General features: G+C 42.3%; 1 protein-coding gene across 2 annotated transcripts; it reads right to left on the bottom strand.

Annotated features, from left to right (window-relative positions):
* Window positions 1-280: 280 nt before the first annotated feature.
* On the bottom strand, window positions 281-26,455 carry LOC146974060 (kin of IRRE-like protein 3). Of its 2 annotated transcripts, XM_085796771.1 has the most exons (15): window positions 26,311-26,455; window positions 24,419-24,568; window positions 23,510-23,667; window positions 19,754-19,904; window positions 13,036-13,141; window positions 11,867-12,015; window positions 11,481-11,608; window positions 11,021-11,147; window positions 8,696-8,796; window positions 7,599-7,797; window positions 5,134-5,241; window positions 4,182-4,250; window positions 3,122-3,237; window positions 2,945-3,013; window positions 282-848 (listed from the first exon to the last, which is right to left on the bottom strand). In XM_085796771.1, exons 1-15 carry the CDS (start codon window positions 26,363-26,365, stop codon window positions 366-368), a joined length of 2,169 nt encoding a protein of 722 aa, XP_085652897.1. In that variant the 5' UTR covers window positions 26,366-26,455; the 3' UTR covers window positions 282-365. The 2 variants fall into 2 exon arrangements, with proteins under 2 accessions (XP_085652898.1, XP_085652897.1); XM_085796772.1 differs by lacking the exon at window positions 2,945-3,013 and having other exon boundaries at window positions 281-848.

The raw sequence follows: 26,455 nt of genomic DNA, 5'->3' as shown, positions 1-26,455 counted from the left end.
GCTGACTGAGAAATAAAGTTACGCTACTGGTTGATTTGCAATGTTCGATTTGCAGTGTGGTCCTGTTGTTGTTGGATACTGCAAACCACTGCATGTGGTCAGTTCACTGTATGAGCCGAGACAGCGGACGGATGATTGTCGTGAATGATTATAGTTTAAAGTTGGATGATAAGAAGTCACGCTTTGATTCAGCTGTTTGGATCAAAGTGTATAGTTGTCATTTACATCTTGTGTTTCGTTTCGTTTCGTCCCCCTGTTAGAACATCAGTCAAGCACTTAAAAAAAAAAGTCCCATCTGTGTCGGCGAGGTGGCTCCTTGTAACATCTCCTACTCTCCTGTCCAGTCACAGTCACAGTGCGACAGTTTAGACGTGGGTCTGCATGCGTTTCTGCAGAGGCCGGGTGAGGTCTGAGTTCTGGGAGGAGGAGGACTGAGAGTAGTGGGAGGAGGACGAGGCCGAGGTCTTGCTGTCCTTGTCGAACTGCACGCAGCCGTCCTGCTTGCTGTGGCTGCTGGCGCTGCTGTCGCACTGCGTGTCGATGAAGGAGCTGGAGTCGCTGAGGGAGCTCCGCTGAAACTCCCGCTCGCACAGTTCGATGGAGCTGCTGCCCATGCCCAGGACGAAGCGCTGGCTGTAGTCGTACAGGCGGTTGGGGCCGGCGCCCAGGGTGTTGTAGATGTTGGTGAAGGACATGCCGGTGGGAACCCGCTGCTTGCCGATCGTCATGGTCCCGGCGGCGTTTGGGCTGCGGCCGATGTCGGGGCTCGGGCTCGGGGCCAGGGACATGGCGTTGGTGGCGTGGTGCTCGTTGAAGGTGTTGACGCTGTAGTAGCCGTTGGTGGGGTCCTTTTAAAATGCAACAAAAGCAAAAAAGAGATTTCAGTGGGTGTAGCCTATACCTGCCTAACACATGTCAGTTTTATTTTATTGTTTTTATTTTCATTTCATGGCATAAGCATAAGGGAGAAACCACATGATCGGTTGGCTCTCCAAATTAAGTGAAGGCAAAAAGGTAATAGTTCAACATTTGGGCAAATTGGCCCATTGCCATAATCCCCAGAAGTAGGTTTGTTACCTTTATTTGTCGGTGCAAGCTATTTTTTAGAACGGCGGAGCAGAGCTGCGAGCTGCTCAGAGCTACGTTACGGAGGCTAATGGGATTTCTTGGTTTCCCTCATCAAATACACAATCCAACAACTCCAAAACGCTCTGGTGGACAAGTTGTGACCTGCACATTCACCACGCTATGAGATAATAACACAACGTTACCAGACAGAGTTGTTTTAGAGGTAAATTCATGCAAAACCGCTGATGCACGTTCAGGGACAGTTTTTCATCAAGCAGTCTCTGTATTTACCTCTAAAACAACTCTGTCTGGTAACGTTGTGTTATTATCTCATAGTGTGGTGAATGTGCAGGTCACAACTTGTCCACCAGAGCGTTGTGGAGTTGTTGGATTGTGTATTTGATGAGTTTGATGAGGGAAACCAAGAAATCCCATGAGCCTCCGTAGCGTAGCTCTGAGCAGCTCACGGCTCTGCTCCACTGTTCTATAAATAGCTTGCACCGATAAATAAAGGTAACGAACCTACTGCTATGACTATAGGGATTATGGCAATGGGCCAATTTTCCAAAAATGTTGAACTATCCCTTTAAGTAAAAGAATGTTAAGTTATTAAAAAGGTTAAAAACAAACACAAAGCAAGATGAAGAAAGGAGAAAAGAAGATTGAGCCCTCAATGGTAGTGTGCAGCCTAGGTTTATTTGTGTATGTCTGAATTGTATTATGCTGCAGATTGTACATTGCTGTGCTATTTATTTTAATTAGCAATTCAATATTTCTTTTTGTGCACAAGAAAAAGCTTTTAAATAGATGTTACACAATGTAAGAGCTTTTTTCTGAAAAGGAGCATCTGCAAAACCCTGAATCTAAAGGACAAAACACAGCTACACAAGAGCTAGTTTTCTCATCTGTGTTTGCACTTAAAGGGTCAAGGATGGACTGCAACAGTGATTGGATGAGAAATTAATACAGGCTCAAAATGGAAAAGCAAATAACAAGCTACAGCGGTATGAGTCACTGGTCTTTAGACTCCAGTGACTCAGTCCATTCAGTCAGTTAATACTTTTGCAATATTAATGTTCGTGCATTGTGTTGGAGGAAATGTTGATACATTTTTGTCTCTCCCTCACTCTGTCCATCACCGCTGCTGACAAACTGACTTCTGCCTGTGGCTTTGCAGCAGAGGAGGGAAGGGAATAGACAGAAATGTAGTTTTATGGCAGCAGAATATGTAAGAACAAAGAAAATCAACTATACTGTAGGTATCATTCATAATTGAGTAGGAGCCAGAGCAGAACAGTGCGAGGTGTGATGTATTCACAAAACAAAAGGCTTAAGACTGAAAAGATAAGATGCCAGACTCTTTCAAAAAACAAATGTTCATGTTACTCATCATCAACATCCGGAAACCAGAACTAACCAGCACAAATTCATGTTTTTTTTTACACAAATGCACTCATCTGATCTGATTAAGTCACATGAAATGACATCCATGCACCAATAGAGGGCACTTGAAGACCACATGTAGTTTGCACAGCACTGCCTTTCTTGATGAAATTGAAAATCTGTGAAATTGAATCCACTGTTGGAGTGACAAAAAATACCCTTAGACAATCAAAACACTGACAGGTCTAAAGCCAAAAATGTCTGTTAGTAGGAACTCTCCACTCAGTGGCAGCAGCACCATGCGCTGTATGAGCCTATGAGCCTCAAAATAACTTAAAGTCCTCAAATTTTGTCAAAGAAAAAGTCTGTTGGCTTTAAGATTTTTTTTTATTTTTATCAAATGTGTTGTTTTGGTATCCTTTATTGAACTGTCTGTAGCTGAAACATCAGATTTCCTGCTGAATACTGATGAGTGATTGATGAGTTGACCCACCTTGTCGTCCTCATGGAGCACCTCCAGTTGTTTGAGCACTGCCTCCTGCTGGAACTCACCGTGGTCAGTCTGCATCATGGTTAATCAGGGTCATTAATCATTCATATAGTCAACACACACACTTGAAGGACCAGAGAGCCAATCAGAGCACCGGGCACCGAGCTGCGTTCAACTCACCATCATCTGTTTGATGTTTGTATGTTGTTCCTCGCCGCTCTCTTGTGCTGCATCGTGATCCTTGTGGACAATCTCCACCTGAATGTCGTTTTTTGCAGAAGCCACCCCTTTAAGATCTGGAGCAGAGGGAGAGACGGAGGAAGAGGAAGAGGTGGGGGGGGCTGACTGGCAGGGGCTGACAGATGCATCGGTTCTGCTGCAGTTGATTTATACAGTGATGTGAAATGATTGATGTGTGTCATGTTGAATTTTGATTTTTGTCAGGAGAGCTTCTTCCTTAGCATGCACTGGGAAAAGGCTGAGGCCCAGAGAAGAGCTTCCTCTATTTAGTCCAAGATGAATTTTTACTTCTTCTTTTTTTCCTTAAACTTAAAGGGATAGTAGCATTTTTTAAAAGTGGGGTTGTATGATCTACAAATAGCCCCTAAGTACTTTAATTGCAGTAGAAGACTCTCTGCACTCCTCCCGTTAGCAACACCAGCCCATAGCCCTGCCCAGAGATTTACAACATACAGTGTTGTGAACAGACCCAAAGAAACGGCCTATTTTCGCGGCCTAAAAGAGGTTTTACCTGAAAAAAATATACAGTTCCATTGTTCGCTATAATATATTTTTTTCCAGCCCATCAAAGTGCAGGAAAAATGCAGTTTTTATTTGGAGCTAACCAACTGCTGATCGGCAGGCGCTAACCCTGGAGGAGGGATACGTGAGTTGGTTAGGTCTAAATAAAAACTGCATTTTTCCTGCATTTTGAGGGGCTGGAAAAAATTATATTATAGCGAACAATGGAACTGTGTAATTTTTTTCAGGTAAAACCTCTTTTAGGCCACGAAAATAGGCAGTTTCTTTGGGTCTGTTCACAACACTGTATGCTGTAAATCTCTGGGCAGGGCTATTATGGGCTGGCGTTGCTAACGGGAGGAGTGCAGAGTCTTCTACTGAAATTAAAGTACTTAGGGGCTAGTTGCAGATCATACAACCCCACTTTTAAAAAAATGCTACTATCCCTTTAAACTGTGAGCACATACTCATTCAGACAGTTTTAAAAAAAAAGACTTACTTTCTGTTTTCACATCTCTGTGGCGTGACAGTGACACAGGAAGAGACGACATGACCAGATGGACGTCCTCTGTAGAGACGGACAAAAACAACAGAGCAGAACAAAAACTGAATCATCTACAGTACGAGGACATTCAGCCATGTAAACCACTCAACATGCTGATATACAGTAAAAAGAGGAAGACTATAAACTCCATCCTTAGAGACACACTCATAATGTTGCTGTATACAAGCCTTTAAAGGGATAGTTCACCCAAAATTCAAAAAACATCCAAATACCTCCATACTGCTCGTCTGTAATGTCCCTCTTGTATTGAGGCCCGACATGAAAAATTGTTCCGAAAAAAATTAAATAAGTCTATATTTTAAGCTTGTTTGTAGCGGAAGCTCCCAGTGTCCCAGTTCACTGTTCTTCCTGTGTCAGTGCAAATCACGCTGGCGGAACAATTTCTCATGCCGGGGCTTCAATACCAGAGGGACATTACAGATGAGCAGCATGGAGGTATTTGGATGTTTTTTGGTGTGTCTTTTAGGACGAAGAAAGTTGGTATCCATTGACAACCATTATATGGACAATTACTGCTGCGTGGACCCCCCCGTAACTCAGAGAAAGAATGGAGGACTCACACTAATTCTCACAGCTCTTAGTCGACATGAGAGTGAGTAGATAAATGAGTGAAATTTGAATTTTGGGTGAACTATCCCTTTAAAGTCAACGGCAGCAGAGCCAAATCAGGAAATTGGGAACTAATACAAGAAGAAACCTTTGTCTAATTGCTGTGACTGGCGATGCAACAGAACCCAGAATGAGTTTAGAGCTGATGTCTTGAGCTCTGTAATGAACAGGTTCCACCACCGCTGTTTATAAAAAGCACTGACTGGGAAGGAAAAAAAAAAAAAAGATACACTGCTATCTCTGTGTGACCCAAAGCTGTAATTCAGTGGGATCTTACTTCTGTGGAATCTGGTGCAGCAGAAAGTGGCAAGTGTCCCCAGGAGGATGGAGAGGGCGAGGAAGGCTCCCACTGCCACGCCGATGATAACAGCCAGTCGCAGCGTCTCTGAAGAAACACAGACATTTGAGAAGTGAGGAGAGCCGAGGCTGGCTGCATTCACACTAATGCGTTTTACTTTTTTTTTAAAAACACATCACTTCTGCTGCTAGACTTCTCGCTTTGGCATCCACAACACTCTGAAGCTTTTGAGCCCCTAAAATTTCATTTCATTTCTCCTGAGCCCAATCAAGAACAAAGAGATTATATGGAGACAGGGAGAGAGGCACCAGGTTGGGATGGGGCTGCAGCCGGTACTTAAATTGTACTTGTATTGGGCTCTTACAATGTACTTTTCTTTGTATATTGCAGGCGCCTGTCAATCTCACGCGGGGTGGGCAAGGTCACGGTCTATGAGGAAAGTGGTTTTTGCACCGAAAAGTGACTCACTTTGTCGAATACTCTTATTCCTGCAACTGTGTAACCGTCGACTGTGTGCACAAAATCTATTGTACAGAGAGAGAGAAAACTCAAAAAGCATAATAGTCCTCCTGTTGATGGTAATTACAGCTGCTACCGCAACAACAGTCCTCAGATTTCTCCAAAGGAACAATATGTTGATCAATGTTCATCAGGGATTTGGACATTTGTAGTAAAATGTGGGCAGATCGTGAAGATTTCCAGTGTTTCAGTCTTTTAAATTAAATACTTTTTGCTGTACTCTATTTTCAGCTGTGTGTCGAGGATTAAGACTTCTTTGGTCTCTGCTGGGGGAACCACCTGTGCCCCTCATCAAGTCCTCTTAAGGAAGTTTGATAGATAATTTGGCGATTTTCTCACTAGATTTGGAGATTGTTCAAATCTTTTAGCTACTTTTTCCATGAAAGCAGTTAAACACAATTTCTTGAGACTTTTTGGACAGACATCTCCTCTCCTTTTCAACTAGAGTTTACTGGTCAGTGCACAGTGGTAGCATGTTCAGTCAACCAATCAACAGTGAGACAAAGACACGAGTGATTTATGAATGGGTTGCACCTAATGACCACTGATCCCCCCATTGTTTTTATCCTAAATGGGGGAGGCCCCCTTTAGGGAGGTTTCCCACTGAGACAGCATCTCAAATCACCCGATGGTTGTTTAAGGGGGAGTTTAAAACAAAGGTCCCTCAGTGGCCCCAGCAGCTGCAAACCTATACACACTATCCATACATGTTTTAATTGATTTTGTTAAAACATCCTTTCTGGAAAATTTCACGAGTCTAGAGTCAAGATTCAAGAGAAGCGCTGCAGATTAAGGTGCTTTGAGGCCCTGCTTTGAATTTTCCCGCACCTTCCTTCGGGATATTCGATATTAAAAGGATAGTTCACCCAAAATTCAAATTTCACTCATTATCTACTCACCCTCATGTCGACTAAGTGCTGGGAGAAGTTTCAGAGTCCTCCGTGCCTTCTCTGAGTTACAGCGGGGCTCCGTGCAGCACTGCATGTCCATATGACGGTAGCGAATGGAGCTCGATTTTCTTCGTCCAAAAAGACACACCAAAAAACATCCAAATACCTCCACACAGCTCGTCTGTAATGTCCCTCTTGTATTAAAGCCCCAACATGAGAAATGAATGAAAATTGTTCCGATTTGCACTGACGCCGGCGCAAATCGCGCAAGATTTGGACAGACCAGGAAGAGCAGTGCTGGGAGCTTCCGCTACAAAAAAGCTTAAAACATAGACTTATTTAATTTTTTTCAGAACAATTTCTCATGTTGGGGCTTCAATACAAGAGGGACATTACAGACGAGCTGTGTGGAGGTATTTGGATGTTTTTTGGTGTGTCTTTTTGGACGAAGAAAAGTGAGCTCCGTTCACTACCATCATATGGACATGCAGTGCTGCACAGAGTAACTCAGAGAAGGCACGGAGGACAAAGAAATTTGAATTTTGGGTGAACTATCCCTTTAAGGCCTGTTGGTTGGGTTGGTTGGTCTTTGAAATGTATGTGGTGGGCCAATCATAGTTTTATTGTGGTGTCTTATCTTAAGCACTCAATCAATCAATCTCTCTCTCTCTCATTCTTTTAATCAATGGTTTGATAAAGAGCCATATACAGTGTGTGTGGGAAAACCTAAGAGGTAGCGGACAGCCGTTTTGTGTGCGTATTATGAAATATAAATGAGTCGTTCCACTGGGACCACTCATACTAAGCTGCTGCCTGACTTGCATGATCACAAGTTTCATATTAGTATCTGCTGACAAAGACCACTGTGAGACGGTCTGGTCTGCTACTATTATGTTTGTATAAGTGATTCATCATTGGAGCACAGTGAATTTTGGGATAGGTTCAACCATTGAATTCTTAATTTCACTGGAAACAAAAGGAAAACGCATTTTTGTTACACCGCTGTGATGCAATCTGCATGTTGTCCATCCTCACCTTGTTCTTTGAGGCGGATGATCTCAGTGTCCGAGCCGAAGCTGTTCCACGCCGTGCAATTGTAGATGGTCTGAAAGTCAGCGGGGACGATGTTACTCATGGTCAGTGTGGATATGACCCCCTCCTCTGTGCTGACCGTCTCCACCGTGTAGCGTCCAGACGTCCCAGACTCCAAAACCGTCTCCTTCCAGGACCAGGCCTGAGGGACAGCATGTAATAATATTATAGCATGTAATATGTTTGTGGAAGCTCATCTACTGTTTATCAAAAGATGCATTATTGGCAGTGGTGGACTGTAACGGAGTAAATTTACTTGAGTACTGTACTTATGTACATTATATCCAGAGGATTTGTACTTTACTTGAGTATTAGATTTCTTTGGTACTTATTACTCTTACTTGAATACATTTCCAAGACAAATATTTTTACTTTCACTCAAGTTAATTTCTAGGACGGCTGAAAAGTACTCGTTACTTTCAGGTCTGCTCTTTTTTTTTCTAAAATCCTATTGGACACAAGCTGTGTTTGTCAAAGAAGGAAACCCTAACCCCTAAAAGCAGCACATCAGTGCAGCTGCTTTCAAAGAGTTAATTCTGAGAAACAAGAGTTAAAAGGTCCTTCAATTCATTTAGAAAAAAATATAGTAATTCATTGATGTGAAAAATAAGAAATTTACTCTTATTTTTACTTAAAGTAAATTTAAAAACATGTACTTTTGGATACTTAAGTACCTTTAAAAGCAAGTACTTTTTTACTCTTACTCGAGTAACATGTCGACTGAGCTACTTTTACTTGTAATGGAGTACATTTTGACCAGTAGTATTTGTACTCTTACTCAAGTACTGGGGTCGAGTACTCTGTCCATCTCTGATTATTGGCAATATGCACATGGCTCTAGATAGAAGAAAGCTCCACAGAGACCGGTTACCATTAATCTAAACACGTGTGCATTTGTACCAAAGTCACAATGACACGTTACACATCAAATTTATCTTGACAGACCTCAATTAAAATTCTCTGGGGTTGCATGGATACAAGGACAATGGCACATGGGACTGAGTTAGTCACTGGGAGGAAGGACGGACGGAGTGACTCACGATGCGGTCGGGAGGAGGGCTGCTGCGGATGAAACACTTGATCTGACCCCTCTCTCCATAGAGCACCTGCTGGGTCTGGGTGCTGGAGATAGTGGGAGGACCTGTGGAGCCGCAGTCAAGGCAGAAGCACTCAATCATCACAATGTAAACATGTAAACACGGATGCATCGGCGCTCGAAGAGGCACAGCGCCAAGGACGGAGCCATGGTCAGGTCTCGTCAAAACACGGTGTATTCGCTGGGTTTTCTCAGGTTTGTGCAGTGGAGGTTAAACCAGCCTGAACTTAATTCATTTATTAAAAAAAAAAAGATAAGTCGTATATGATATCATATAAAACAAGTACTTCATACACAAGACCTCATAATCAAACTCAGATCAAGAAAAAATGGACTTAAAGATCAGACCAATGAGTCATTATGACAGATTTATTGGAAGAAAAAAAACAACCCTTAGACAAGTCACCAACACCGCGAGGAAGGTTGTCAAAAAAATTCGGTGACATTTATAAACACCAAGTACCATCCCAGTTGATATTTCAGGAGGTGAACTCAAACATGACCATTTCAGAGACGAATCAATGTATTGGCTTGGCTCAGCGAGAGGAGGCTGACCTGCAGTCAGACATGATCAGCCGGTGCTGTTGTTTAACCGATGTTGAGCAGATACATTTGGATTAAGCTACAGCTTTTCTTAACAGTAAAGGGCACAGAGTACAAACTGTGTTATACTCTGAAACCTTCAATATTATGAGTTGCTGTGCCATTGGTCAGGATGTCAGTCTCCAGAGCCATAGTGGTCAAGTTGAATTGGCTTTTTTAAATTTTATTTATTTATTTGATTAGGACATTGCACATTAATCAACATGTCAGCCAGAGCAAAAATGTAAATATGCCGGAATTAGCATAGTTGCTAATTCACATCCGTTGTCCTAAGGCAAGTCAAGAACATACAAACAATATACCAATATACAAATAGATAAAAAAAAACACAGTTTTACACAAAAAATAGATCCCAATTCACATTAAGAGTCCATATAGAAAAATAGAAAGACAAAAAGTTACATATGAGAGCAGGTCTGGCTTGCAACTAACCCCTGTTTGAGGGTCTTTTTAAGTGGCACATCTCTAACATAAACTGGTAATATATTCCAGGACTGTGTTCCTCTGATGGACGCCACCATTTGACCAAATTTGGTCTTGTGCTGTTTTATATCACAGTCACCTCTAGTTAGTGCTCTGGTGTTTATTCTAGAGGATTTTTTCTTTATGGAGTTCTGTTATGGTGGAGGGGCTAGACCGTTCAGAACCTTAAAGGGATAGTAGCATTTTTTTAAAGTGGGTTTGTATGATCTACAAATAGCCCCTAAGTACTTTAACTGCAGTAGAAGACTCTCTGCACTCCTCCTGTTAGCAACGCCAGCCCATAGCCCTGCCCAGAGATTTACAACATACATTGTTGTGAACAGACCCAAAGAAACGGCCTATTTTCGCGGCCTAAAAGATAAAATTAATTAAAATAGGCCGTTTCTTTGGGTCTGTTCACAATGTTGTAAATCTCTGGGCAGGGCTATGGGCTGGCGTTGCTAACAGGAGGAGTGCAGAGAGTCTTCTACTGCAATTAAAGTACTTTGGGCTATTTGTAGATCATACAACCCCACTTTAAAAAAAATGCTACTATCCCTTTAAAGATTAGACAAACATCCAAAAACAGCTGAAAACTATCAAGGTCTGTGATTTTGTGCTTATTCACAATTTTACAATAATGGTAGTATTTAGGTTTTTTGTCTAGTGTTTTATTAAGTGTTCTCTTGAATAGAGACTTGATTGGTTTTAAAGTGCTCTCGGATGTATGTGATCCCCTGAACATGCAAATATCTGCGTCTAACCTACCTGGGTATATGTAGGTGCTCAAGGGCTACCAGGTTGTCTCAGAGACAAACATATGCCAGCCAGTCAATGGTTTATTAAATCAGATATGGTCTCTTGGCAATTGCAGAGCTAATACATCCAAACAAGAGCTGACCTCCAGTGATAAGTGTATCAAAAACTTCCTCTCAGGGGTGCTTTGGTGACTCTAGATAACCCCTAGAAAGTGTGATGCCTGCAGACACAGTAATTCCAGCTTGAGTCTCCTATCTTAAAGTAAAACCTCAAGTAGGATCTTGGTATGGAGTTGACAGTCTGTCGCAAAACGAGCCACCATCTGTCCCGGCCCCTCGATGCATGCAGGAAGGTTTCTTCCTGTGCATTACATTTAGGCTGAATCAAGTGCAGTATAAACAAAAGGGCCATTCACATTCAGTGCATGATGGGCCATTGTACTTACCATTCACAGTGAGTGACACTTCCCTCTCTCCGGCACCCACTCTAGGGACAACAGCCCGACACACGTACTTCCCAGCATCCTCCTGCTTCACTCCCTTCAGTGTCAGAGTGTTCTTGTTGCTAAGCACCTGTGTTGTGAGGGAGACAGTTTCAAAGGTCGTACGAGACAGAAGTCATTTCTATCTTGTTAAGAACCATAAATCACAAAAGGACAGAAGCGTTTAACAAGGTACAACACTAACAAAAACTGGAGAGAGATGCTGCACAGTTTGAAAAAAGTGACGGGCCAAGGATTTTTGTAATGTGGATATTTAGTTTTTGTATGTTTTACGAAAATGCATGATGGCTTTACTATTAAATTCACAAACTAGCCTCTTGAAACTCCACATCATTGTTGCAATGTCCTAGGTAGGAAAACGATTGCAATGAACTTCTGTGTGTCAATGGTGAAGAAAACATACCACTCCTGAGCCACGTTTCATCCACACAATGGTGAGGGAAGGGTTTCCTGTCCAAGCACAGTTGAAAACAGCATCCGATCCTTGGTCCACCTGCAGAGACTGAGGATCTGCCCCCAACCTCGGTCCGACTGGACAGACAGATGACAGAAATTATCTGTAATGATCTGTCATTATCATAACACTTCAGTTTAAGATGCCTGCTCCAAAGGAAAATAAAATCTATGCTGCAAACGCAGTGGTTATTGTACAATGTACTGCATTAAGTCAGTAGCTCACAATGACCACCAATTACTGGAAGAACAAACTCTCATATATACGTAAATGTCATTTCCAGGAAACTAGAAATGTGTTCAGATGCTTGATGAGGCAAAAAAAAACACACTCACAGTAGACGTCCACGTTCCTGGTGATGTTGGTGTTGCCCAATGCGTTGCTGACCTCACAGGAAACAGGCTCGGTGAAGAAAGAGTGATCCACAAGAGCCTCATAAGTATCACCGGCCACATCTGGGATCACATGACCTCCCTTGGCCCATCTGAAATAATCAGATCAAATCGAGCGAAGAAATTATTTCTTGGAGATTGTCTTCTTTGTGTCTGTTGAGACTCAATATTTGTTAATCGAGGCTGAACTGAACCGAACTGAAACAAGTGCACTCAAGGGAACAAGGTAACAAGACGCAATTGAGAAGTAATTTAAACAGTAGTGGACACACAAGGTGAGTAAAATAAAACAGGACATAAAGGGTCGAAAGAAAGAATCCTGAAAACTGTCATTTAAGGGACAGATCGTGACATGCACAGAAAATTGAAGGACATCTATTTTCAAGTTGAGCAAAAGAGAAAAAACAGACAACTACATTGTTGAAATTCCCTAATTTTATGTTTTACACTTTTTATATAGAGGATTCAATTGGTAAGTACTAGGCAAAGTCATGTGTGAATGTGTGTGTGAATGGGTGAATGTGATGTATGTACTGTGAAGCGCTTTGGGTATCGTTTCAGATGGAAAAGCGCTATATAAAATACAGACCATTTACCATGTAACTACAAAAATTGTTGATTACATGATGACCTCAAATTCGTGCATATGGACTGCTGTTAGAACAGATGACCAGAAGTGAACCAGGTTAATTTGTGTCCTTGATAAAAAACATCACAGAGGCTGAATACTTCTCTCTCTTCTGCACAAAACAACTGTGTAAACATTGTATTGCTGTTCTGAGGAGTTGTTAAAAGATCAGAAGCCTATTGTAAGCTGTATTGATTTGAGGTCAAAGAGAGTGTATAGTTTGACAAGTCTCCATTTTCAGTTCCATCAGTCTGAGTCACAACACTGTATTACTATTGTGTATATGGCATATTTTCCTTTCAGAGGTGCAATTATTGGTTTGCAGAGTTATTCTGTGAGCTTTAAGACAGCATTTGTTCGCTTGGACTTTGTAAGATACCTACAATACAGTATATAAATGTGAACCAATGGCACAGACAATAACAAGTTTGTCTTTATACTGCACACAACCCATCACAATAAAGTGTGATGTTGTGAGGCTCACCTGTAGTAAATGACAGGTGGGTTGGCTTTGGCAGCGCAGTGGAATTTGACCATGTTTCCCTCCAGAACAGGCTGGGGCTCGACGGTGAGGTTAACGATGGGCAGATCTGTGAGGATGAAGAACAAAGCAGCATTCACTCGGCGGTTTCTGTTTTTAAAAGTCATTAAAAAGTCTGTCCAAACTGGATTCTTCAGTGTGAACTATGTAAACATATCATTTATTCATTTCAGAACAGGATGGACAGTTGTCTCAGCGGTCTACCTGCACCCGGCTGCGTGGTGTGTGTGTGTGTGTGTGTGTGTGTGGGCCTGCTGGAGTGTGTCTTGGTTTTTATTCATGTTGATGTTATAGGATTAGAGTGGACACAGTGTGTGATGCATGCAGTTATTGGCAAAATAGATATTGACATCACTCCAGTAACACCACATAAAACTGACACCTTTCACTATAGTTTCTGGTGTGATTCTGCACACGCCACTGATGTGAAGAAAGTCAAAATAAAAAAAGGGAATCCAATGTTTCAGTATCCTGTAAACTCATGTAAATGTAGAAAGATGGACTCACAGCCGGTGAGCCAGTCGATAACAAGCAATCAAGCATATGCATATTATAAATTGGGAGAATAGTGGCTTCGAAAGAGGAGATAAGGAGCCATCTATGTCAACTTAGAGGAACCATGCGTGAACAGAGGAGGCCTATGACATCTATTATCCCCCACTTACAATCCTGTCCTTTCATCCCTTGCAGGGAGATTTTACAACCCACACTTGGTCTCAGGTGCATCCAGCAACGGCTGCTGTAACGACAAAGGAACACTAACAAACCGTGCGACATCAGGGGCCTTCATAAAAACAACTGAGCAGAAGCTAAACACCTACAATTCCTCACCATTAAGTCAGAACTGAAGTAGCCTCTTGGATGAGAGCTGAACTCTGCAGGATCACATCTACAACCAAGGCTGTAGCTGCCCTTGATCCAACTTTTCTTGGATAAGTTTGAATAGAGTGTTTGATAAATCCTTAGTATCCCTTTCAGTGCACTGATGTCAGCGCGTCCTGGTGCTGAAAGGATCACAGTGGCTGAATAGAGGGTGGGAACTACAGTATATGCCAGGATGCTGCTCCTAAATCTGAGTTTTTTTCCTCCTTGTCCTTTCAATGAAGAGCGAGGCAGCCCAGCCTGATGACTCTATTGTCTGTGTGAGGCCAGTTAAGGCCATGTTATCGTCAGCATAATCAATGATCAAAGGATTTCTCATTAATCATAGATAGATTTGTACATATGTTGTCATTAAATTGAACTAAAATCCACAAGGCAGTGGTAAAGTGACTGGAAAAATGTGATGTAGTGTTTTCAGGAAGCACCTTTTCCTTAGTTCCACTGTTTTTTCCCACTAGTAGACTCATATTAATGTCATAGCCTTGAGGAATGCTGTCCTGCGAGGTTTACTAGTTTATCTCAGGATTCTTAGCATAATTTCCTCTGTCTGTTTTGTACAGTAAGTATTACATATTTGGCATGTGGAAGGTTTGCAACTGTGAAGTCAAAAACCTAATTTTGAACGTTTCTTTATGTCTGCATGTTTGAAACAAGTTCCCATCTGGGTCTTGACTGTTATGCCTGAAGCAGTGAACAGTCAGATTAAAATGCCCCGCACCATGAACCTTCCAGCATTAGAAGGCAGATAGTGGAAGGTAATGTCGACCTGGATGACACTGAATGTCACACTCAAGAGATTTGCCTTGACTAATGCTTGTTATTCATTTAGGCTATCCAAAAAAGAGAAGAACCTTCACCCTTATTCAGAGAATGATGCTCAGGTGAAGGTAACCCTAACCCAACCAAAATAATCCACTTTAGCAGTGAACTACAGGTGGGTTTGTATGACAGTAAAGCATCCACACGCTTAGATACTTGACTTTTAAAGGGGACATATTATGGAAATATCACTTTTTGAAGGCTCTTTAACATATATTTTGGTGTTTGTCTTCCGGCCCCCAAAATGTGAGAATTGACAAAAAAATCTGTAATGTGCAGGCTCCCTAGGTTGAAATCCATGTGGTTTTACAAGCTCTTCCTTCAGTTATCTTCCAGTGATATTACTAGGACTCAAATTTGCATAATACCAACCGTACCTGGGACTGGTAGAAGGGGCGGGGCAAGAGTATGAGAGTATGAAAAGAGCTGTGATGTTTGATCTTGGTGGCATTTTGAGCAAAGCATGTCACAGACATGTCTTTAAGACAACTGGGAACTATTTTAATTTGTGGAAAGGGGGCAGAATATGTCTCCTTTAAACTTGCTATTTACTTATTTGGAAATAGTATCCCACTGCAAAAAGACATTTGTCATTAACACATTGGTGACTTTTGGTTACACCCATTGGCTATCCTATTGCTGGAGTCAGTCTCAGAGATACTGACGCACACTGTGGACAGTCTATTGCAGGGACGACATACAGAGACCAGGAAAATTGAAATACACATTCATACCCAGTGGAAAGTTGGAGTCACCAATCAATCAATCAATCTAGTGTGCATGTCTTTTGACTGTAGGAGGAAACCAGAGAACCTGGAAAGAACACGCAAACTCCACACAGATTGTCTATCTATAAGCACTCTTGCTTCATTGGGGTTCCCTTTCATGTTGTAAACTGCTCATGTGTAACATATTTTTATTCTTAGTGCATGAATAAAAACCTAAATTATAATTCTATACCACTTCAGCCCCGAAGTTTCCAAGCTTCCCAGGACCAGACAGCCTCAACTACATAGTGCACATGATGAGCTTTCATTGCCCAGTAACAGCACAGTTGAGATCCAGCCAGATCCAGAGTGGGCCATCGACACCAATGTTCTGTTGGCTCCTCTGCTGATGACTCACCTCACCTCTTCCTGAGCAACTGGAGTTTCTGTTGCTATCTGCCATCCACAGCATCTGTAAGCCTGTTTTCTGATGGAGCTCACAGAGTTCACCGCTTCCTGAAACTGTTTAAATACTGAATAATTGCTCCGATGACAGAAAGAGGTTCCAATAATTCGATCATAGTGGTCACACCAACTCTCTTGTTTGGCTGTCAAGAGTTTGGCAAAGCTTTTTCTTTCAAAACTGTTGCTGATTATTTTAAGGAGCGCTGTTGCATTCTTAATTTGTCCCAGTTATTGTCCTAACCAGATCACATCTAAAAAAAATAAACCGAACAAACTCTACTCTGGCAGACTTAATCTGATAAACCAGATAAAACAGTTGCTCTTAGAGTTTCTGATCTTGGACATTCTCCCACAGCTTGTTTTAGAGATAAACATCTGAAAAAAGTCCAGTCTCTCGTTGCTGTTAAAAGGAATTCTATGAATTTTAAGCAACATGCTTTTTTTTTTACTAAAAGAAAAAAAAAGCATGTTGCTTAAAATTCATACATCTCACCTCAGCTGGCGGTCTGAGCTTACACGACCTCCTCATAAAAATGATGATCACATGAACTCTGGGTTTCAGGCCCCTTGTTTTACCCTGCTGCCCTTCGCTGTGTAATTTTTTATGCGTTTCAAAACAACTCATCCCAGGGCATCAACTAGAACGGATAACCTTGATCCTTTCTGTCTTCGACCATCAATAAAACACCTAATTTTGGGTTTTTATATTACGTTTCAAAAGACATCGCTACCTATTATTTCGCACAATGAAACAAGAAATCTGTGCCTATAATGTTGTAAGATCTCTGCTTTTTTTTTTTAGAGTCAAGACAACTGTGGTGTGTTTAAGCTCCATCCTCGAGCCCAGTGTGTAATTAGCTTTTGTCTGTGGCTTTCATCAGCATAAACTAGTGCTGGGTAGAGCCAAACAAAAGTGGGAGATCAGACTCCTGGGAGAAGAGTGTTGAGTAACCACTCTGTTTCTACCTGAGTGTGGCTCTGCTTTGCTGATGTTACACGCAGCACATTAGCATTTTTATGTGTGTCTTTCTGGTGCTTATGGGGATCTTTGTGGAGACACTGCTTTTTTTCATGTGGCTGTTAATTATCAAAGAAAAATGCATTATTTAGCCCATGCGCCCGTCCTCTCTCTTTGTGCAATTACCTTCCAAGCTTCTCCTGTTCGTACGGTTACCACAGGACAGCGTCGGGCCTCATGGCTCCTCTGAGCCCCGACTCCAACAGGAGCCACAGGAAATTAAAGGCTCTCTGCAGGATAACAAACTTTAAAGGACCTGATTTGCCATGTAGCTCTGGGATCGGGAGTGGATGTGATGCAGTTATGACCTAATTTACATAACACACAGATCTGCCGTAAGTATAAGGTGTTGTACTCACTAGCTCTGATTTACTGTAAATGGGAATGCTCAGGCCTATGCTATATTTACCGTTGCATTACTATAATTTTAAGTGTCTCCTTAATTAAGGCGACCAACAGAGATCGAATTAAACTGAATTATATTACCGCTTTCTATTTTTAATTAAATACAACACCACCTCTCAGGCCACAAGAGAAGAGGACGCAAGCCTAGGCATGGAGTTAACTAAGAACAGCAGGCATCTTCATCCTCCCAGAGCCTTCAGCTGTGGATGAAGTCATGTGATTGTGATTGTGCTGATGTGTGCCTTTTAACACCTAAAGGGGAAACTATGCAAGTCCGGTCGCTTTTCCGCTGTTTTGCCAACCCTCCTCCCGCCCCGGCCATGTGCATTTATTTTCAATGAAGCCGATGAGGAATCAATCCACGGAGCGGCAGATAACGTTAGCTATGTGTTACGATGTGTATATGTTAGTAGTCTATCTGTCATAAACATGAGATTATGGGTTACAAGGCACGTTTTGTCGCGGTGCTGCCGAGACGAGAGTTGGGGCATCGGGTCGGCGGCGCTGATTTTGCAAGGTTGGTTTTTCGGCCAAGAGACGCTCGGTAGGAGGCAGAGAGCCTCCATTCTCCCTCATAACAAGTTACAAGTCATTTATTTAATCATCAGAATGACTCTGAAGCTGTTTAATTAAAGCAGAAGCAAGTGATCCGGTCGTTTTGGCTAACTTCTTGTCAGAGTTAGCAGTCCCCACCCTCGTCATGGATCTATTGGTCCTTGTCCCTGCGTCACCACATTCACGCGCATCCCTTGGCTGCACACACAGAGAGGACCGCCCCTTTATGCCATTCTCTCTCCTCATTGGATAAAGCTTATAGGATACAAGGAAGTATACAAGAAGTTTTCTCCTCGGCTTACAGCAGAGCAGAGTGACTGACAGACCCGTGTTTCAGACCAAACACTCTATGTAAGTGATTGCTGTCGGAAGATATAACTATTTAAGACTTATTAACACAAATATTCCGCTTAATTCTGCTTTAAAACATTAGGCTACAACATTAAAAATGTAAAAATGGTTCATAGTTGACGTAAAAATCTTACATTGTTCCTCTTTAATAAACAAAACACAACTCAATTGTATATTGATTAAATGTCATTTGAAAAATATAAATTTCAATAAAATTGAAAACTGAAACTGTAATGGACTGAATGATTCATTTAGTAATTCGTCACAAATTAAAGGGCAGTATGGAGGCCATAGTGCTTCATGTGACTATATTGTCCTACGTGCATTATATATCACACTGTTGCACACAACCTACTGTAAATTATACCAGTGCTGGTTGTGCACAGACACCCAATTCAGATGCAGGGTTGATCCTAGTTTGAGAGCAGGGGGGGAGGGAGGAGTGATGCATAAAGACACCACGCGTCCTCTGGGATTCAGTTTCCAGCCGTTGAAAATTCATTGAAGCCAAGTAAAGCTCTGCAGTTAGCCCGCTAGGCTAGTTCAGAGGTTAGTTACCATACGTTACCATGGCTACCGAGCAGGGAATCCTGTAAGCCACTGTAATGGAATGGAAGTCCAACTTAAAGTAGCAAGACTTAAGAAAATAAGACAGGATTTCCCTTTATCTGCCTTGACGGAATAGGACCCTGCAGACAGCAAGACTCACAAACACTACAGAGTGAGGATTTAGCCTAATGTTAAAAAACTAATGGCAGACTGGACTGGTTCTTTCCTGAAGACAGACACATTTCAGTGTCTCTGGGGGTGTTTGGAGCTGTGTCAGTGAGCTCTTATCCAAAACTGCTGCTACAGTTCAAGGCTGTCCAAACACACAATTGGAGGGATAGTGTCAAACATTTGTTTTTCAGTCCTTGATTTCCCATGGAAAATGGTGATGCCATTGTTCTGCACCACAAAAGGGATTAAAGGCCTTATTCTTACAATAAGCTCAACATGACAAAACTGAAACAGAAAAAAAAGAAAGAAAGAGGAAAAACACATCTGTCAAGAGAAAAGCATCTCTGAACATCATTTTCTGCTTTATTAGTCACACTTGATATCTGTGAAGGAGCCATGAGGAATGCAAAACCCTCATATTTCAAATCCAGAATCTGTGGCAAAGGATCGAATAATATCATCTGACAGTTTAATAGAGGGATGATGACGGTATGAAGAGTGAGGTAAAGAAGGGGCAAGAACACAGCACACGTAGCTTTCATTAACTCACACACTGGATAAAAAGGCAACATCTGTAATCCTCATCTGTCTGATTATGATTGTGATGTGTTCCTGTGCTTCCCCCCCCCACTTCTCTAAAGATTTCACTGTGTTTAGGTCATTGTCTGATGAGGCAGAAGTTAATTCAGAGAGATGCATAGTAAATAATTGATAACAGGTGTCTTTTTTTTTTACTCACGCTGAATGTCGATTGTGACGGTAGCGTCTTTTCCGGTGGGGGCGGCTTTGTTTGACGCTCGACAGGTGATCTGCTGACCCGATTCGACATTAGAGGGCGACAGGTAGAGCGTGCTCACCGTGCTCTCCCTCTTACCGTCCCGCAACAAGGTCTGAGGATTCAAGGACAGAGGAGAGAAGTGTTTCAAAATTCATATTCATGCATTATCCACACAGGAGCATAATTTCATCAACATCGAATTACACACACAGAACTTCGGTAATGGTCTGTTTGACCATGAGTTCATGGAGCATAATTAGATTTGCCTTCATTTATTTATGTATTTTTTCAGGGACCATTTGTCCCTCAATGACTCCTTATTTTCTCAGATCAGATACAGGGGCCCTCTTTTAAATAACTGAATGCATTCTTTGTTCTCAAGTGAAAACCGCACAGTCCTGAAGTGCTGACCTCAGAACAGCTTGTTTGTGAAAGGAGCTTGTTGTATTCCTGTACCAATCTAAAACTATGACTATGTTTTATTCATATGTGTATAAAAACAGTGTATTATTCCTTACCAGTTTGTACCAACAAAATCAGCATTAAAGATTTACCATTTGCACAATGTTTAAAAAGGAAGGTTTTGTGGCATTTAAAAGTACATAATGAACAGCTCAGTATTTGCATGTCATTTGTGTAAGGATACAAAACCTAAAAAAATATCTGTATCTGCAGATATAATATACCGATGGACTGAGGAGCTTATTAAAAAAACCTGGATGAGTTTATGCGGAACGGAAACAGCAGAAATATAAAAAGGTCAATGAGAAATCTGAAGAGCAGGAAGGAGAACCTGTCCTTTTTTTAATGAGCCATCAGGTTATGAGACAGGCAGTGTTTTACTTCAGAAGAAACTCACGAACTGTAGATAAAGAGCAGAATAAATAAGATGGAGAGAGTACATGAGGGTAAAAGTCAGAAATTGACTTCTACTTTTCCCTCTCTTACACATGTGTGAATGTATGAATATATTTCACGTTTAGATTTATTGATTGACGGGTCAATGATGGCGTACTAGTTGCACACTCATGTAATCGAAATGATTTGGATTTAAAGGAATAGTTCACTCAAAATTGAAATTTCACTCATTATCTACTCCCCCTCATGTGGACTAAGGGCTGGGAGAAGTTTCAGAGTCCTCCGTGGCTTCTCTGAGTTACAGGGGGTCTCGGCGTAGCAGTGCATGTCCATATAACGGTTGCAAATGGATACCAACTGTCTTCGTAACAAAAAGACACACCAAAAAACATCCAAATACCTCCATAGTGCTCGTATGTAATGTCCGTCTTGTATTGAAGCCCAAAAATGCAAAATTGTTTTGAAAAAAATTTAATAAGTCTATATTTCAAGCTTGTTTGTAGTGGAAAATCCTCTTCCTGGTCCGTCCAAATCTCGCAAGATTTGTGACGGTGAGCAGCATGGAGGTATTTGGATGTTTTTTGGTGTGTCTTTTTGTTACGAAGACAGTTGGTATCCATTTGCAACCGTTATATGGACATGCACTGCTACGCTGAGACCCCCTGTAACTCAGAGAAGCCATGGAGGACTCTGAAACTTCTCCCAGCCCTTAGTCGACATGAGGGGGAGGAGATAATGAGTAAAATTTCAATTTTGAGTGAACTATTCCTTTAAATCCAAATCATTTCGATTACATGAGTGTGCAACTAGTACGCCATCATTGACCCGTCAATCAATAAATCTAAACGTGAAATATATTCATACATTCACACATGTGTAAGAGAGGGAAAAGTAGAAGTCAATTTCTGACTTTTACCCTCATGTACTGTACTCTCTCCATCTTATTTATTCTGCTCTTTATCTACAGGGTGTTGGGTGAACTATTCTTTTAAACCTCTCCTCCAGTGTAGTCGAGAAATGAGCTCCTGTTGTTCAGACACTGGATTATGAGCCCTGGTCTCACTTTGTACGACTGCCATCCACCCCGACCACATGCGAGTCAGAGCCACCTCTCTGTTGTATGCTCTGAACATTATCCAGACAGAGATTATGTTTGGCAGCACAGAATATTTGGGATAACAATGTAGTCTCTATTTGCAGGTAAGTACTGTATAGCAGGGTTCAGGCCCCTTGGCGCAGCTCAAACCCAGAGATTAACTGACCCCAAATCACTTGAGGAGCTACCAGTAGGACTAAACAGGTGGTCTTCTCTCCTCAGTCATCAGTTTAATCTTCCAAAGCGTTTGGCTGCCTTTGCTTTTTTGTTGTTGTTTATGTTTACCTGCTTTCATGATTCCTCAGTACATCCTAGTTGTCTCAGCCCAGCCAAGCACACAGCCCTTATACTGTAGCTGCAGAAAAGTCTTTGGGCTCTTAATTCAGGGCTTTGTAGAAGCCCCTTTGGCAGCAGTTACAGCTCCCACTCTTCTTGAGTAAACCTCCTGGATTTGAGCAGTTTATCCTATTCTTCCTGACTGCCCAAAGTGTGCAAAAGGCAAAAGGGATATGGATACTTTCTGAAGCCACTGTGAGCATCAAAAACTCAACACCCAGTATATCAGCAAGAGTAATAGGTTAATTTTCTTGTATGCAAAAGATATTATTTGGTTCGAGTTGTCATTGACAAACTGGCTTCATGATTTGGGTCAAATCCACGATACAAAGTGTCTGATGATCTAAGGTCAAGAACAACTCCTCTAACACATTAACCACTTGAAACTGAAGCACTCTCTCGTCTGAAAAGAAAACACTATTCACATAATTTCTTTTTTTAGTATATTTTGAAGATAAATAGATCCTTACGGGGTGTTCCCACCAAACGCGATGAACGCGATTGAATCGCGCGTCAAATGAAATCGCGTCGCGCTAGACGCTCCAGTTTTGACGCTGGTTCAATATGCAAAAAACGCCTCGTCGCGGCATCGCGTCGCGCGACGAGCCCGCCCAAACAACAACATTTCTCCCACTATTTCATTCTCTGGCTGAGATAACCACCGTCGCTGCACTGTTCCTGTCCCTGTAGATGGGAGAGGAACAGCGGTGTGGGTCTCTGGCTGCAGGAGGAGGAGGAGGAGACGGCTCCGTGAACTACTGTGTGACTGACCGCCTGTTGAGTGCTTTGGGACGGGGCGGCCGGCTCGCAGCGCCCGCTGGTTGAAAACAGCAGTGATAACGGGCTTTCAGGTCCGAATCTCCAAATCAGAAACGTTTGTAACAGCACCGGAAAAGCAACAGTGAAGAGCTGTGGCTTTGCAGCAGCTAATGGGGATCTGAATAATAAACTAAACTAAACCAGAAAACTTCTAATATTGTCAATAGACTCGCTCTGACTAAACTGCCAAGGGAACACCAGTACGTCCGTACGTCAGCACGTTGGTGACGATCTCAAACCTGATAGGCTGTCGCGGCGCGTCTTCACGCGAATTCGCCGCAAAAGTTCAATTATTTGAACTCGAGCGATGAAGCGTCATCGCGCCGGGCGACGCGATGGAGGCGATTTTTCGCGGCCAACGCGTCCATCGCGTCGCGCTATCGCGTCCATCGCATCGCCCGGCGCGATGACGCGACTAATCGCGTGTTTGCATTGACTTTACATGTAATCTCGACGCGCGATGAAGCGTCATCGCGTTTGGTGGGAACACCCCGTTAGAATTCAAATTTATCCCTGGAGCAATACGGTCTTAAAATGATCGAACACTGGTGACACCACACCACTCAATGGCCAAACTCTTGACAGGAAAGGATGGTTTCATTTCATACCTTGGAGTACACGGCTCCACTCAGGACTATACCGTTACGGATCCAGATGATGGAAGCAGCAGGTTTGGCGTTGTCTGCGTGACACGTGAGGTTGAGTTGGTCGCCAGCCTGGAGACTCACAACCGGGGCCCCGACTATCACAGGGTCATCAGGAGGAACTGTAGAGCAGCCACATGTTAGGTCCCGGTGTATTTCATGACTTTAGGTTAAAGGGATAGTTCACCCAAAATTGAAATTGCAGTCATTATCTGCTCACCCTCATGTGGACTAAGGGCTGGGAGAAGTTTCAGAGTCCTCCGTGGCTTCTCTGAGTTACAGGGGGTCTCGGCGTAGCAGTGCATGTCCATATAACGGTTGCAAATGGATACCAACTTTCTTCGTCCAAAAAGACACACCAAAAAACATCCACATACCTCTATGCTGCTCGTATGTAATGTCCGTCTTGTATTGAAGCCCCGAAATGCGAAATTGTCCCGAAAAAAATTAAATAAGTCTATTTTTCAAGCTTGTTTTGTAGCGGAAGCTTCTCGAAGCTCCTCTTCCCAGTTCGTCAAATTTGGACGAACCGAGAAGAGTGTGTCATTTTGTTACGAAGACAGTTGGTATCCATTTGCAACCGTTATATGGACATGCACTGCTACGCCAAGACCCCCTGTAACTCAGAGAAGCCACGGAGGACTCTGAAACTTCTCCCAGCCCTTAGTCCACATGAGGGTGAGTAGATAATGAGTGAAATTTCAATTTTGGGTGAACTATCCCTTTAATTGCAGTGTAAAATTTAATTAGACTAACGCCAAGACATTCATGTACTGTATCAACAAGCCCACAGCACTCTCCTACTTCATGATTTCAGTATGTAAAACATCATACTATGCCAGTGAAGTGTGAAGCTACAGTACAGTTACCTACCCAGCACGGTGAGGCGGGCGGGTCGTGACCTGATAGCTGCCTGGATGGCCTGGCACTCAAAGAAAGCATCATCTTGAATGTCTGTTTTCTGGATCAAGAGATGATATTCTCCTTTCCTGTGGTCACCAACAATGTCATAGCGTGGGTAACCTGGAAGGCAATGAGAGAAAACTGTCATTCATTCATCACATGCACAAGAATTCACAAACATATGAGTCATGCAGTGATGTTCAGAGTCGATTGTTTTCAAGCCCTTTTCACATAGGACGCAGTGTTTTCCATGCATGCTGCAGGGAACAGTGTGAGAGCGCACCAGCATCCAAATCACACGTGTGTTTCTGGGTGACTGAAACGGCTTCAGGAAGCGTTTCTTTCCCCCCCATGCCTGTGAGAATATCGATGCCCATATGTATCTGACAAATAAGCTGCAAAACCCTTCATTAGTTCTTCTGAGAAGGAGGCGAGTAGCAGCAAACACAAAGAGTAGGAAGGAGTGGATTCACAAAAACCACAGGGCAAGACATTTGGGAGAGTTTCATCTTGTCCAGGAGCTCCGGTTTCATGATGGCCGCTGGTTGTAGTAGATTCTTTCAGGAAACTGAGGGAGTCTGTCCTATTGGATGTGCCAAAGTGTTGTCACAGAGCGCTGCACCCAAGTTGAGTTTGTGCAAGCCGCCACTGGTGATACTGATATAGCAACTCTAGCTATGAACGTAACAATGAATGATGTTGTGTTTCACCCTCATCCAAGTGTATGGTATTAACAACGAACTGCAGGGTCTCGTCTACTCTATTCAGCCAATCACAGTGGTGTATGTACGCACCTTTTAGCCTGTCATTGGCCATTTCAATATTTCATCCATCAGTCTAAAGTGTTTTATGGTAGCATTAAATGTATGCATCTTTTCTTTTCTTTTTTTGTCTTATATATACATTTTATCTCACTGGTTGTGATTGTTTTTCAGAATTTTGTGCTAATAAATATTTACCATCATTAGGACTGCTGTGATTGGTAGCTATCCTGATGATATCTGATGCCATATATACCCCAGAGGCAAAAAATAGCACGTCATTATTGCAATATAGTAAAATGAGGTTAATTGCTCTCTGCTTCAGATTCATGTAAAATAAATCAAAATGAAAGTACGTAATTACTTTGCAGCAAAGGAACACAAACACTGAAATATGAAAAAGAAGATATACATGCTCAGAGAACAAAATTGCAGCAGCTTGACACAGAAATCTTCATTAATATGCAGGTTTATGCAGCAAGACATGGCACAGGCTGGGATACCACTGGTAATGTTGTGTTTGTAATCAGAATAATCTGTTTCTTCCTGAAAGTTTCCCCATTTGACCCTCAGAAAATGTATCCTTTGCATTTTACTGCCGAAAGTATTTTTCCATTAAAAACACACCAACAACAACAGGTGGGCTGGAATTTCCAGCCACTACTTTTCACATAAACTGACACTTCCATAATTATCTTAAAAACAGCTTGGCAAAGCCCAAATTCTTTTTAATCTTTGTTCCACTGTTCTGCACAATTCATAACTTCTGCAACAATAGTCCAACGGGTTCTCAAGCTGTTTCTGGTTTCATTTATGGGTCCAAGCAAAACAGTCCATTTAAGGAGCCCACTGTGAGCAAATTGAGCAAATAGGAGGAAAAAAGTAAAGATTTGTCAAAAGTGGGATTTGTAGTTTCTACTGGGAATGTATTCAGAGTACAGTAAACAAAAAGATTCACAGCCTGTATTGAGCAACTGAGCTGTTTTAGCAATCTTGTTGGCAGTCTTGCTCCTCTGCTTTTGTGTAAACCAGTCAGTGCTTAAAATCAGCTAAGTATTAGCTTGGGTATCTTGTGAATTAACTGTGAAAAGAAGACATTACCTGACAGATCCCTGTTGACACCCAAGGCCATGCCGTCGCGCAGCCACAGCACCATGCCATGGTAGCCGGGGATGGAGCAGGGCAGGGTGACCGGCTGACCCGCGACCACCACCAAGTCAGTGGGCTGCTGGGTGAACACCGTGGA

This window comes from Trachurus japonicus, chromosome 14, assembly GCF_045865225.1.
Source record: "Trachurus japonicus isolate A0001 chromosome 14, Traja_1.0".
Taxonomy (NCBI): Eukaryota; Metazoa; Chordata; class Actinopteri; order Carangiformes; family Carangidae; genus Trachurus; species Trachurus japonicus.
This window is presented reverse-complemented; position numbering and strand designations above follow the sequence as displayed.